The 10848-nt window shown below is 39.3% G+C and overlaps 1 protein-coding gene across 1 annotated transcript; it reads left to right on the top strand.

Annotated features, from left to right (window-relative positions):
• The first annotated feature begins 3901 nt into the window (after positions 1 to 3901).
• tmem154 (transmembrane protein 154) lies at positions 3902 to 10848 on the top strand. Its single transcript, XM_035146597.2, has 8 exons — positions 3902 to 4156; positions 4845 to 4940; positions 5908 to 5973; positions 6697 to 6879; positions 7239 to 7293; positions 7420 to 7496; positions 7997 to 8039; positions 9779 to 10848. The coding sequence occupies exons 1-7, from the start codon at positions 4063 to 4065 to the stop codon at positions 8032 to 8034; spliced, it is 609 nt and encodes a 202-aa protein (XP_035002488.2). The 5' UTR covers positions 3902 to 4062; the 3' UTR covers positions 8035 to 8039; positions 9779 to 10848.

Below are 10848 nucleotides of genomic sequence, written 5' to 3'. Positions count from 1 at the left end.
GAGGTTCCCGATTTCAGTTTGGTTTAACGATGAATAATAAACTTTATTTATACCGAACTTTTCAAAACAAAGTTACAACGTTAAAAAAAGATCAAATATGACAGGACAGAGGCAAATTGAATCAGCCAATAATACAAGATTCAAATCAAATAGGACCCTCAAGAATAATTTATGATTTATGGTAAAATTTAAAAGTAGATTCATTTTAATTAATAATCACTGAGTTTGTCTCTTAAAACCAGTTTATTACAAATATGCATCAAACATGTGCATCTGTAATATTTATAAATTTAGTTGCACACCATTGTTCAACAATAATCAAAACTTAAACCTGTTTGGTGTAATATCTAGAATTGGGTACAACCATAGATCTGTATATACATGATTATGATTATTATGGTAATTATTATGGTAATTATTATGGTTATTACTATAATGTAAAGTCTCTGGGTCTACGGATGTACCAAACATTGACATGTCTTTCAAAAATGACACTCATTATTTAATGACTTAAATAAAAAATTGTATCACTACAATTTACTAAAATTACACTACAAACAAATAAGTAGATAATTCATATTAATCTCATGGTTATATTTGCAAATAAAAGGAGTTTTTACTTGACCAAACAAACATTACAGATTCTGACAGATATTGAGTTCACTCACGCTTTCATTTTTCTTTTCTAAAAATAAATATTTAGGGTCTTTATTGTTATTTATTCTACATGTAAAGAATAACATTGGCACAGCAACACATTGTTTGGGTTCAGCAACATACTGTAAAAGTATAGTTTTTGCATGTGGTGTAATTTATGATAAACATTTGCAAACTTGATACATTTTCAGCCATTAAACAGTGTCTAATAAAACTGAAATGATCAAGATCAAGACAGAAAAGTGAGAATTTAAAGTGAACAAACAGTGAAGTAGTAAAACACAAGTTGATTTTGTGTTCACGCGTACAACGAGATATTGATAATGATGAGTCTCACAGTTCAAACTGCCTCCGTGAGACCAGCCAGGCTCCTCCAGCCCCTCAGGCATCGCTGCGTTCATGTGTTAAACAGATCGGATGTGATGAAGAGCAACACAAGTACAATACAGTTAGTTTAGCCCTGATGGTTCCCAACCTGAGGGTCAGGCGACTCCAGAGGATCACAAGATCACTGCGGGGGTCACAGTGATGAATAATGGGACAGAAGAAAAAAAACAAATCTTTATTCATGTCTGGTCCATCTGATCTTCTTTTGTCTCTTGTGGATTATTGGATTGAATGGGTGCGGCGCGTGGTGCAGCGGTTGGAAGAGTCGCCTCACAGCAAGAGAGTTCCTGATTCGATTCCCTGGTTCTTTCCCACACAGTCGACAGACCTGCAGCCCCGTGTGATTGAGAGAGTGATCGAGAGTTTGTTTCTGTCCCTGTGATGAGCCGACGGCCTGACCTGAGTAAAAACTATGGAATTTATATATTTATAGAATTATAAAGTAGCATAAAATAACGTGTCAGGAACTTTACCTTTTAAATACAGTCCTTACATGACTAAAATCACACCAAAAACATCACACATACATGTCATCAGTCCAGCGGACACAGGTCGTATGACTCGGTCAGATAAATAAAACCTTTGAGGGAGGAAGTGCAGGAACCTCGACACTTTGATGTGACGTCACAGAGTAATAATCACATCGGAAGTTTTTTTTTTTTTTCTTGAATCAACAAGTTCACTTCATTCATTTTGAGTCCAAACACCTCAGTGTGTTTATTAAAAGTTTACGTAGCTGGGCTGTAAACACAAGACCAAAGGAATGTGGGATTTGACCATAAATGGACACAGATACGAAGACAAGCTTCCCACGAACCAGAGGAATTCAATGATTGAAAGCTCAAGAACAGCCACTCAATGACCTTGTTTAAATGTATCCTGCAGATTTTCATTATCCTCTGTCCTTTTTCCTCTAGCGCCACCATGAGGTTGACATTAGTGGGCTTGATTGAGATGTAAATCTCGAGTCATCCAAACCAGTGAAAAACTTTTCACTTTCCTCCACCTGTACGACTCACATCTGGACAAACTGGAGACAATTATTTACCTGTGTATCACACATTTCCACAGCACATCATAGTTACTCTGCACACACACACACACACACGCACGCACGCACGCACGCGCACGCACACACGCACACACACGTTGTTGTAATTTTCACCAGTTTCTATTGGTTTATTTGTTGGTTTATGTGTCAGCATGATTAAGCAAAATCTACTAAACCGATTCCCACGCATGTGAGACTGCTGCTGTTGTCGACTCTGCAGTTCTTAGATCATAGACTGTAAATAAAGATGGGCGACACATCTCCAATTCCACCCAACTATCCAGAAATAAAGCTAAAATGTATTTATCAAAACTTCCCAGATGCCAGTGGAGGTCGCGTCCATATCGATTATGAGTCTGTCTCAGCTGTCAATCATGATGTTTCACCCCCCATCTGCTAACACGGAGGACCTGAGGCATTTGGGATACTAATACTCATAATCAAGTTGTATTTATTTTAACTGAATGAGTTTTGAGTAAGTATATGAGTCATGTAAGCATATGAGTCATGTAAGAATCACCACATATTAGCCAACACTCTCTCTCTTCAGGGAAGTGGTCACCAGCGGTGTTCAAATGAAGAAGCAGTAATGGAAGAAGTATTGAGTTAAAGTATTATTTCAATACTGTACTCCACTACAAGTAAAAGTCCTGCGTTCATAACCTTACTCAAGTAAAAGTATGAAAAATGTACTGTACTGCACTCTACTGTACTTTACTTTACTTTACTGTAGTTTACTGCACTGTACTGTTCTGTGCGGCACTTTACTGTACTTTACTTTAATTTACTGTACTTTACTTTAATTTACTGTACTTTACTGTACTTTACTTTACTTTACTTTGCTGCACTGTTCTGTGCTGAAAAGTAAAATCACTCTAGCGCAGTAAAAGGTTTTCCTATTCTATCTTATATTTTTGTTTAAATATCACAGCTACATAAATGTGTATGATGCATTGCTGCCGTAGATGTTTGAGGTTGAGCTCTGAACTTTATACCCTGTTGTTGTATCTTAATCTAAAGCAACGCATCACATTTTATAAGTTTCCAGCCTTTGTGATGAGGCATTTTTCAGCCAATGCAAGAGAAGTTTTAAAAAGTCGATTGAGAATTTTCTCGACACATAAAAAAACCCAGTTAATTCTTCAGTTTATCACAAACACTCAACTTCAACACATCTGGAGACACGTGGTTCACACTCTCATCTGAAATGTAACTGAAGCTGTGAGACAAATGTAGTACTGTATCAATATCTCCATCTGAGAGTACAAGTACCTATAATGTATACCTAAGTATAGTATTTGTGTACATTTACTTAGTTACTGTCCCCCATTGATAAAAGAAGTGTATGAGTGGTTGATTTAAGAGACGTTTTCCTGAAAGAATAATAGCCAGTTTATCTGCAGACGCTCTGTTAGATCAAGAAAAACACTGTCGAGTCTTTTAAAGTAGGCCAACAGCCTTTGTCCATAGATAATCACAACAGCATGACCCTCCAACTCATCACCAGCGTTTCACACACACACACTGACTTACAGTAGGATCCAGCCTGAGCCGAGCAACAGACACAGATCAGCAAACACTTTTTACAGCCTTGGATTTATTTTAGGCACCAGCCAGACACACAGAAACCATTTCTCCAGAGATAGCAGAGCAGCTGGCTCTCGCTGAACTCAAATTGTTTTTTCTTCTTCCTTTAAGTCTGTTCAGCTCTGTCGGGCCACATACCTCCCCGACAGGAATGTGACTGTGCTGCAGCTGAGGAGCCGTCAGACCTGTGGCTACAAGCACACAGTCGATTGCATCACATCCGAGTGAGTTATCTGTGTGAAACTGAGGGTGTGTGTGCGTGTGTGAGAGGGTGGTTCTTTTCTTTTCTTTTCTTCTCCTACTTCCATTTGACATGTAAAGTCAAATCAGGAAGTGTGATGCAGTGACAGTACAGAACGCAGCAAGCGCACGATGGCACTATGTCTGCCTCTCGGCCTGCTAACATGAGAGCCTTCCGGGGGAAGACCCCACTCCTCCTGCTGCTGCTGGTATTGATCACTCTGACTGGGACAGGTAGGACCTTTTCTTTCTTTTACCTTCTGGATTAAGACACAACAACTCGCCACCTTCTCACCTCCTCGCCGCTGTCGTCAGGTTTCCTGACTTTGATGCTTTGAGGTTAACGTCTCGACTGAAAACACGTTTAGTTTGGAAGTTTCTTCTAATCTTGTAATGACACCAGAAGCTGAAAGATCGAGCAACAAGGCCCGGTCAACCCACTCGCTCAACTGTTTTTTGTTCCTGTTCAGCTTTAACTTGCTTCAATCCACTTGTTGTCAAACCTCTTAAGAAGCTAAAACCTTCCTGTACTTCACTTTAAACCCAATACTCTAAAAACTGATGACGTTTATTCCTCTTCTTCCTCGTTTAAGATCTACTATCTTTTTCTTAAGCAAGAGAACCCTGACAAAACCCTGTTGCTCAACATGTTGAATATCTCCACCTCCTCTTTTCAATGCAGCGTGTGACTACTGCAACGGTTCAGATTTTTGTTGCAACCGTTTGAAATCATGAAGACGGAAGTTTGAAGTTCCTGTGAGATCTGAGAGTTACTGTCCTCCGCTGTAGTTTTTTTCTTTTTTTTTTTTTTTAATCAGACAGATGAAACCTCTTTGAAAATAATAGAATAGTTATTGTGTGTTTCACCTTTAAAACAAACCAAGTGACGGGATATAAAGTGATGAGAGACTTTGCATTGCAGCGTTGTGTCAAGACGAAGATGAGGATCCAGCAGAGGAGTTAGAAACATCGGACCTAGATGAGTCGGACCCGGGTAATGACGACCCAGAGGCATCAGGTGAGACATGAATCATAAGATATATCAAAGAATTCAGAATATGTATATGTGGCCGACAGCCTGTAGACATGTAGGTGTCTGTTCATGTGGGGAGGGAACAGGGCAGAATATAAAGGATTGTTACTGTAAATACATTAAAAAAGACAGTTGTCACAATAAAGTATACAAACAATTTCATTTCTTTTCTGTCTTTCCAAGAAAAAAGGGCAGTAAATTCAAAATCTTTCTTTCTTTCTTTCTTTCGCTATTTAATTTTTTATATTTATTTTAACCAGGAAGGTCACATTTGAAATACAACATCTCCTTGAACAGTGAAAAAAAAAAAACCCAGATCACACATAGAAACATAGAGGAACAAAGCAGCAAAGATGAATTATGGAAAACAAAACATTAACAGCAATGACATTGTTCTACGAAAACTGATTGTAAAAGAGGATCGTGAAGATCCGTTTTCGACATCTTCCATCTTTGTGGCGACAGTTTGAGGAAGACGTGCTCTTGTTTCCACGTGGCAGCGCCGTCGTTTCCACACTGAGATCCATAAAGAGAACTGCCTGACTTGCTCCGAGCCACAGGGCTGTGGCCGGACGTTTACAAACACAGTATTCATGAGTCCCAGTCGGGGATTCGTCATTCCGATTTTTCATGTTTTTTTTTATATCCTGTCAACTGTTCATTTATCTTTTCCAAATCCCCCAGAAGGAAAGAAGTCAAAATCCTTTCCTGTTTAAGGAAAAGAGAAATACTGAAATACTGACTCTGTTTTGGTGCTGGGAAATAAAACTTAATAACCTGGATACTAGCTGAAATATGTCTTGAGAACTAATGATGAAAAAATATCATTACGAGTTATTATCAAACACTTGGTCAGAGCCTGAGGTCTGTTGACTTATTCTGCCGTCAGATATTTCCCAGATTTACATCCATAAACTGTGAATCGTGCTGATCTGCTTCTCCGTGTCCGTAGTGTCGCCCCCAACTACTACTGAGGCAACATTTCCAGACCTAGACCCAGACCCCGAAGAAGGCACAGGTAAGATCCGTAGTAAGATTTTTGTTTTCACCCCTGTCCATTTGTTTGTTTGCGAGTAAGATGACACTAAAACAACAGATTTTCAGGAAACTGTGGATGTGGAATGGGGCGCGGAAGAACCTATTCAATGTTGGTGCGGATCCAGATCATGCGTTTGGAGCCAGGGACTTTTTTGTCATTTTCTTTAACATTGAGAGATTAAAAAATATATATATATAAATTCATGGCTGATGATGAAACGTCTTTCCTGTGATCTGTTGTGTATCTATGAGTGTGTGCAATTTGGTGCAGCTTGACTGAATTCGAGGGGACTGTTTGGCGTTGCAGGAGATATGTGCTCTACTGAGTGTCATTCTTTTCTACAAGGGTCCATCTCTAAGTGTATATTTAACAGGCCAATATATGCTTCTGACAATACAGATACATAAAAACACGGATAACCTTTAAAAAAAAACTAATAAGATCTCTCTGAAAAGTACATTAGTCTGAAAACGCTCGATAAAATAGTCTCAATCTTTCACATGTTGTTTATTCCAGGTACAGAGGTAAATGAAAGCTCAGGAGCTGTAAAATAAAATGCAGGACAGTAGTTATTATTGTTATTATTATTATCGTTACTGTTGTTATTGTTGCTATTATTATTTATGAAAATAGACCATTTACCATTGGATCCTCGCTGGGGTTGAGGATGACTGTCTGATCACCAGTGTGTTGCCTCTGCAGAAGTCACAACAGAAGGTTCAGGGAGTAGAGAAAATGAAGATTCCACCCCAACACCAGAGGACGACGGCAGTCTGGGTGTCATCATCATCTCCGTCCTCGTGGTGCTGGTGGTCGTGATCATCGGCGTGATCGTTTGTGGGATTTTCCTCAGCCGCAAGTGGAACAGAAAAAAGAGAAATCAAGGTGTGTGTGTATGTGTGTGTGTGTGTGTGGGGGGGGGGGGCTTTAAAGGGTCAGTGCACCCAAATCAGAAAAATATGGGTGCAAACTTCACAATACTATCATTTGACATTTGACATACTATCAAATGTCAGATTTTTCTGTTAATGCCTTAAAATGATCCAATTACCATGTAACTCACAACCTGTTTAGCAATATATCAGTATAGTTGGGTGGAAAACAATTTTATATATATTTTGTTTAAGTAATATTAAAAAAGAAACCTCAGCTATTGAATATCTGTTATCGATACAATAGTTATAATACAATAAATTAGCTTTAGGGTATTTTGACAGTGACTGAAGCATGTTCTCTGCTCACAGAGCTCAGGAAGGAAGATCCATATCTGGATGGACCCAGCACAGAGAAGGTGCTGATGTAAGTATATTGATCATTTTACATACGGGCCCATTTACAGTTGCAGCTGGAGTCAGAAAAAAAAGTAAGCATGTTAGTTGACCTAGTTTCATTGACTCATTAGATCTTTTGTTAAATGCATTTTAGGCCCATGTTTGAAGAAGACGTCCCCTCGGTGCTGGAGCTAGAAATGGAAGAGATGGACCAATGGATGAAAAAAGACGGTAGGTTTCTGTAAACAAACGAAATAATCCTTTAAACACATATCAGAATGAAATGAAATAGGGAGATACCATTTTATTAGGCTGAGACTCGTGCAGTGGATTACACCAGCAACTTTATCTAGTTAATAATGTCATGTTAATGTTTTATTTTGACCCCTTTTAAACAGTTGTATTGCATTGGGAGGTGTTCCTAATATTTTGAGTAACCAATAGAAATACCTGTAACTATAAATTCCAGTTCATTTCAGTTAGGTGTACCTAATAAATTGGCAAATTAGAGTAAGCTCTTTTCAGCCATAACGTGAGTTGGTAGAGTTTATCCAGCAGAGGTCACTGTTCCTGTATACAAGGTCAATATACAGCACAGGGCCAAGTGTCAGTTTATCACAGTTTTATAAATTCTGTGTCTCTCCTGTGAAAATGACTTTGCAACCTTTCTCTGACTTGATCGATCCCATTGGTGATTTGTAGGTTTACTTGCTGGTTTTTACTTGTTTTAGGTGAAACTGCAGAGGACTCTAATCAAGCAGGATTCTAATTATGGTGAGAATAATTTACACTTCTTATGAAAACATCCCTTTTAGCCAGAAAGTTTAATTTTTTAACATTAGAAGTCTGTTTGAATGTTATTCTATTTGATTCATAGTTTGATAAAAAAACATAAACCGAGTCATGTTTATTAGATTTACTTGATAAATAACTTTTTTATGAATAAACAATCCTGCAGGTGTGAACACAGCCCGCTTCGATAAAAAATACGTTTTTTATGGTGTTGACATTGTGGTATTGCAGCGAACCTATTGCACGCAGCTCGTTACACAACAGTGCTAACACAACACAGACCAACAGTGGACTTTGGTAATAAGAAGACAGTTTCCCCTCTCTCTGTTTGTTGTGATGCACCAGCTGGTTTCACTAGAGCTGTGACTGATGAACTGTGACCCTGTCGTCATTACACACGGTATTGTTTGAAAGCACGTACACATTAACATCTGTTAGTGATTACACCAGGCACGCATGGAAGTGTGTCGCAACGAACTTAACCCTGGGATAGTCTGGAAGGGCTGGGAAGGAGAGGTCAAGGTCCATGAACTGTTGACCAACGTCGTGCACACACACACAGACTCTGGGTTTTATTTCCAAAGCTGTGCAGGGGTTAGACGGTACCTTCATTGAGCAGGGAGGTTACACAAGACATGTCAGAACAGAAGTAAATGAGCTGTGGTTGCAACATGTGATGCTGCTGCTGCTGCTGCTGTGGCGGCAAGTGTGCCCTGGGTGTGAAATAACACAGCAGCTTAATAACAATATCAAATTATAGAAAGAAAGACAGAATACAATGTTTTCGAAGCTGCGTAAAAAGTGTGTTTTTAAGTCACTTTGGTTCATTTTCCTAAAGACCATAACACAACCAGAGTAGTTCAGTTGTGGTTTAACTTCATTGCAAATAGTCAAAAAGCGTAAAAACTAAAATACCACACTAACAAAAGCAGCAATTTGCAGGTTTGGGACACTCGACAATCACCTTGTAGCTCAATTATTTAGATGCTATACCACGTTAACATCTGGAGTGGTGTTTGTGATAGAATTTTGCTTCTACGTCTGAAAATGTTAAAAAGGAAATGCTGTAACATACAGGAGAGGTGCCACAAGATCGGGTTGAACATTCATAGGTATGGATCCCAATGTTAGTTTTGAAAGTGAAGAGGTTGAACATGTACAATAACTGTTTATACATACGAGTCCCTTGTAATATGAAAAAGAGCCAAAAACATGTTCACAGCTAGTTGTCAGTCAGGTACATAGACTGTGTTTAAAGATGGAGGACATGACTGCTCCCCAAAAGTGAAGCCCATAGGTTTTGATTGTCCCCTGGTGGCTGGTTTAAGTATATGTCCTAAACCCTGCCTCCTGTATGTAAGTGGACGGGACATGAGCCAAACTAAAAAGTCAAACATTTAAATTGTCCTCAAAGATGGGTTCTGTCATTTCAAGTATCACCCTGATGTTTGTGTTCATTTTGGTTGTAAGTTTGGTTTTAATGAGTTATTTAAAGCTATAAACGAAGTGAAACGTCATTGGCTGAGCATGAACTCACTGACGAGGCTCCATCTCCTACTCACTTCTGCACAGACTCTTGCTCTGAACATTGTCTTTACACACATTGTCATCTTTACATACAGTCGACGATCAGCTTCAGTAAGATAAACTTGAACTTCTGCCATTAAAGAGAGTTGCCCTCGTTCTCTGTCCCAAACGTTGTCTCCTCTGTTTCCCTCCAGGTCAAAGAGACGCTCTCCCACCACACGAGGACACACAGTCTTCAGAGCAGCATCGGCAACGTGGACGTTTTGACCTTTCTACAATAATCCCGCAACCTTTTCTCACTACAGGAGTTGATTTTACTGCCTGGAAACAACATCATGAGACTTTGGGGACACTCACAATCATGACTTTTGTTTTTAAAGTAAAACCTTCAGCGAGAGAGATTAATCACATCGTCTGCGGTGGAGAGCAACGTGCAACAGTTGGACTTTCCTGTGTCAAACACTGGCTCTTTTTAAATGTCAATGATCGGTGTTTTGCCATCGTGTATTTCTTCTGCTGTGCTTTGCCTGTTTTTATTGTTTACTGTACTACAGCAGGGAAATGTACAGTATTTTCTGTCACGTCGAATCAGTTCCAAAAAACTGTCCCCTGCTGATTCACACTGTTAAAGACTAAGCGGCCGCCTTCAAGCGCATGAGGCCGACACTCCCCTCCGCCCCACACACAGACAGGACTCCTCTTACTGGCTGCTGACGGCTTATCTGCGGCTCACAGCCTCTTTATTGTGTTACACTGCGTGACTCCCTCCAGCTGCAGGTTTTTTTAAGGGGAAATATCCTGTTGATGATTGTAGGCATGCATGACAGAGAGGGCCACTCCTTCTTCATGCCTGTGCAGAGCTGGTTCCGAGAATGAGTTTTTAGTCAGAAGCTGATTGAGATCTCAGGGTGTGAAATCAGACACCTTCTGTGTGAGATTCTTTTTTGATAAAAGGCTGAAATAGCTTTCTAAAAGCTGCTACTGATAAGATTTTGATCTCATCATAGAATTGGACTGAAAAAAATGTAGTGTCTCTACAGATGCTCTTGGATTTTTTTGTCACCAGATTTAGTCGACACACTGATCTAACTGTGAGCACAAGTGTCTGTGAGTATTTTCTAGACCCTTGCCTTGTAAATATGGGAATACAGAAAACCAGGAGATATTATTTTAACGGAGCGCCTTCTGTAAATATTTCATATGAGGCTGTAGTGTTTTTTTTTATTTTGCTGATGAACCTTTGAATAAAATTTCAAAGTGAAAA

Source organism: Hippoglossus stenolepis, chromosome 2, assembly GCF_022539355.2.
Source record: "Hippoglossus stenolepis isolate QCI-W04-F060 chromosome 2, HSTE1.2, whole genome shotgun sequence".
Taxonomy (NCBI): Eukaryota; Metazoa; Chordata; class Actinopteri; order Pleuronectiformes; family Pleuronectidae; genus Hippoglossus; species Hippoglossus stenolepis.
Note: the sequence above shows the minus strand (reverse complement) of the source record. Positions and strands in the feature narration are given on the sequence as shown.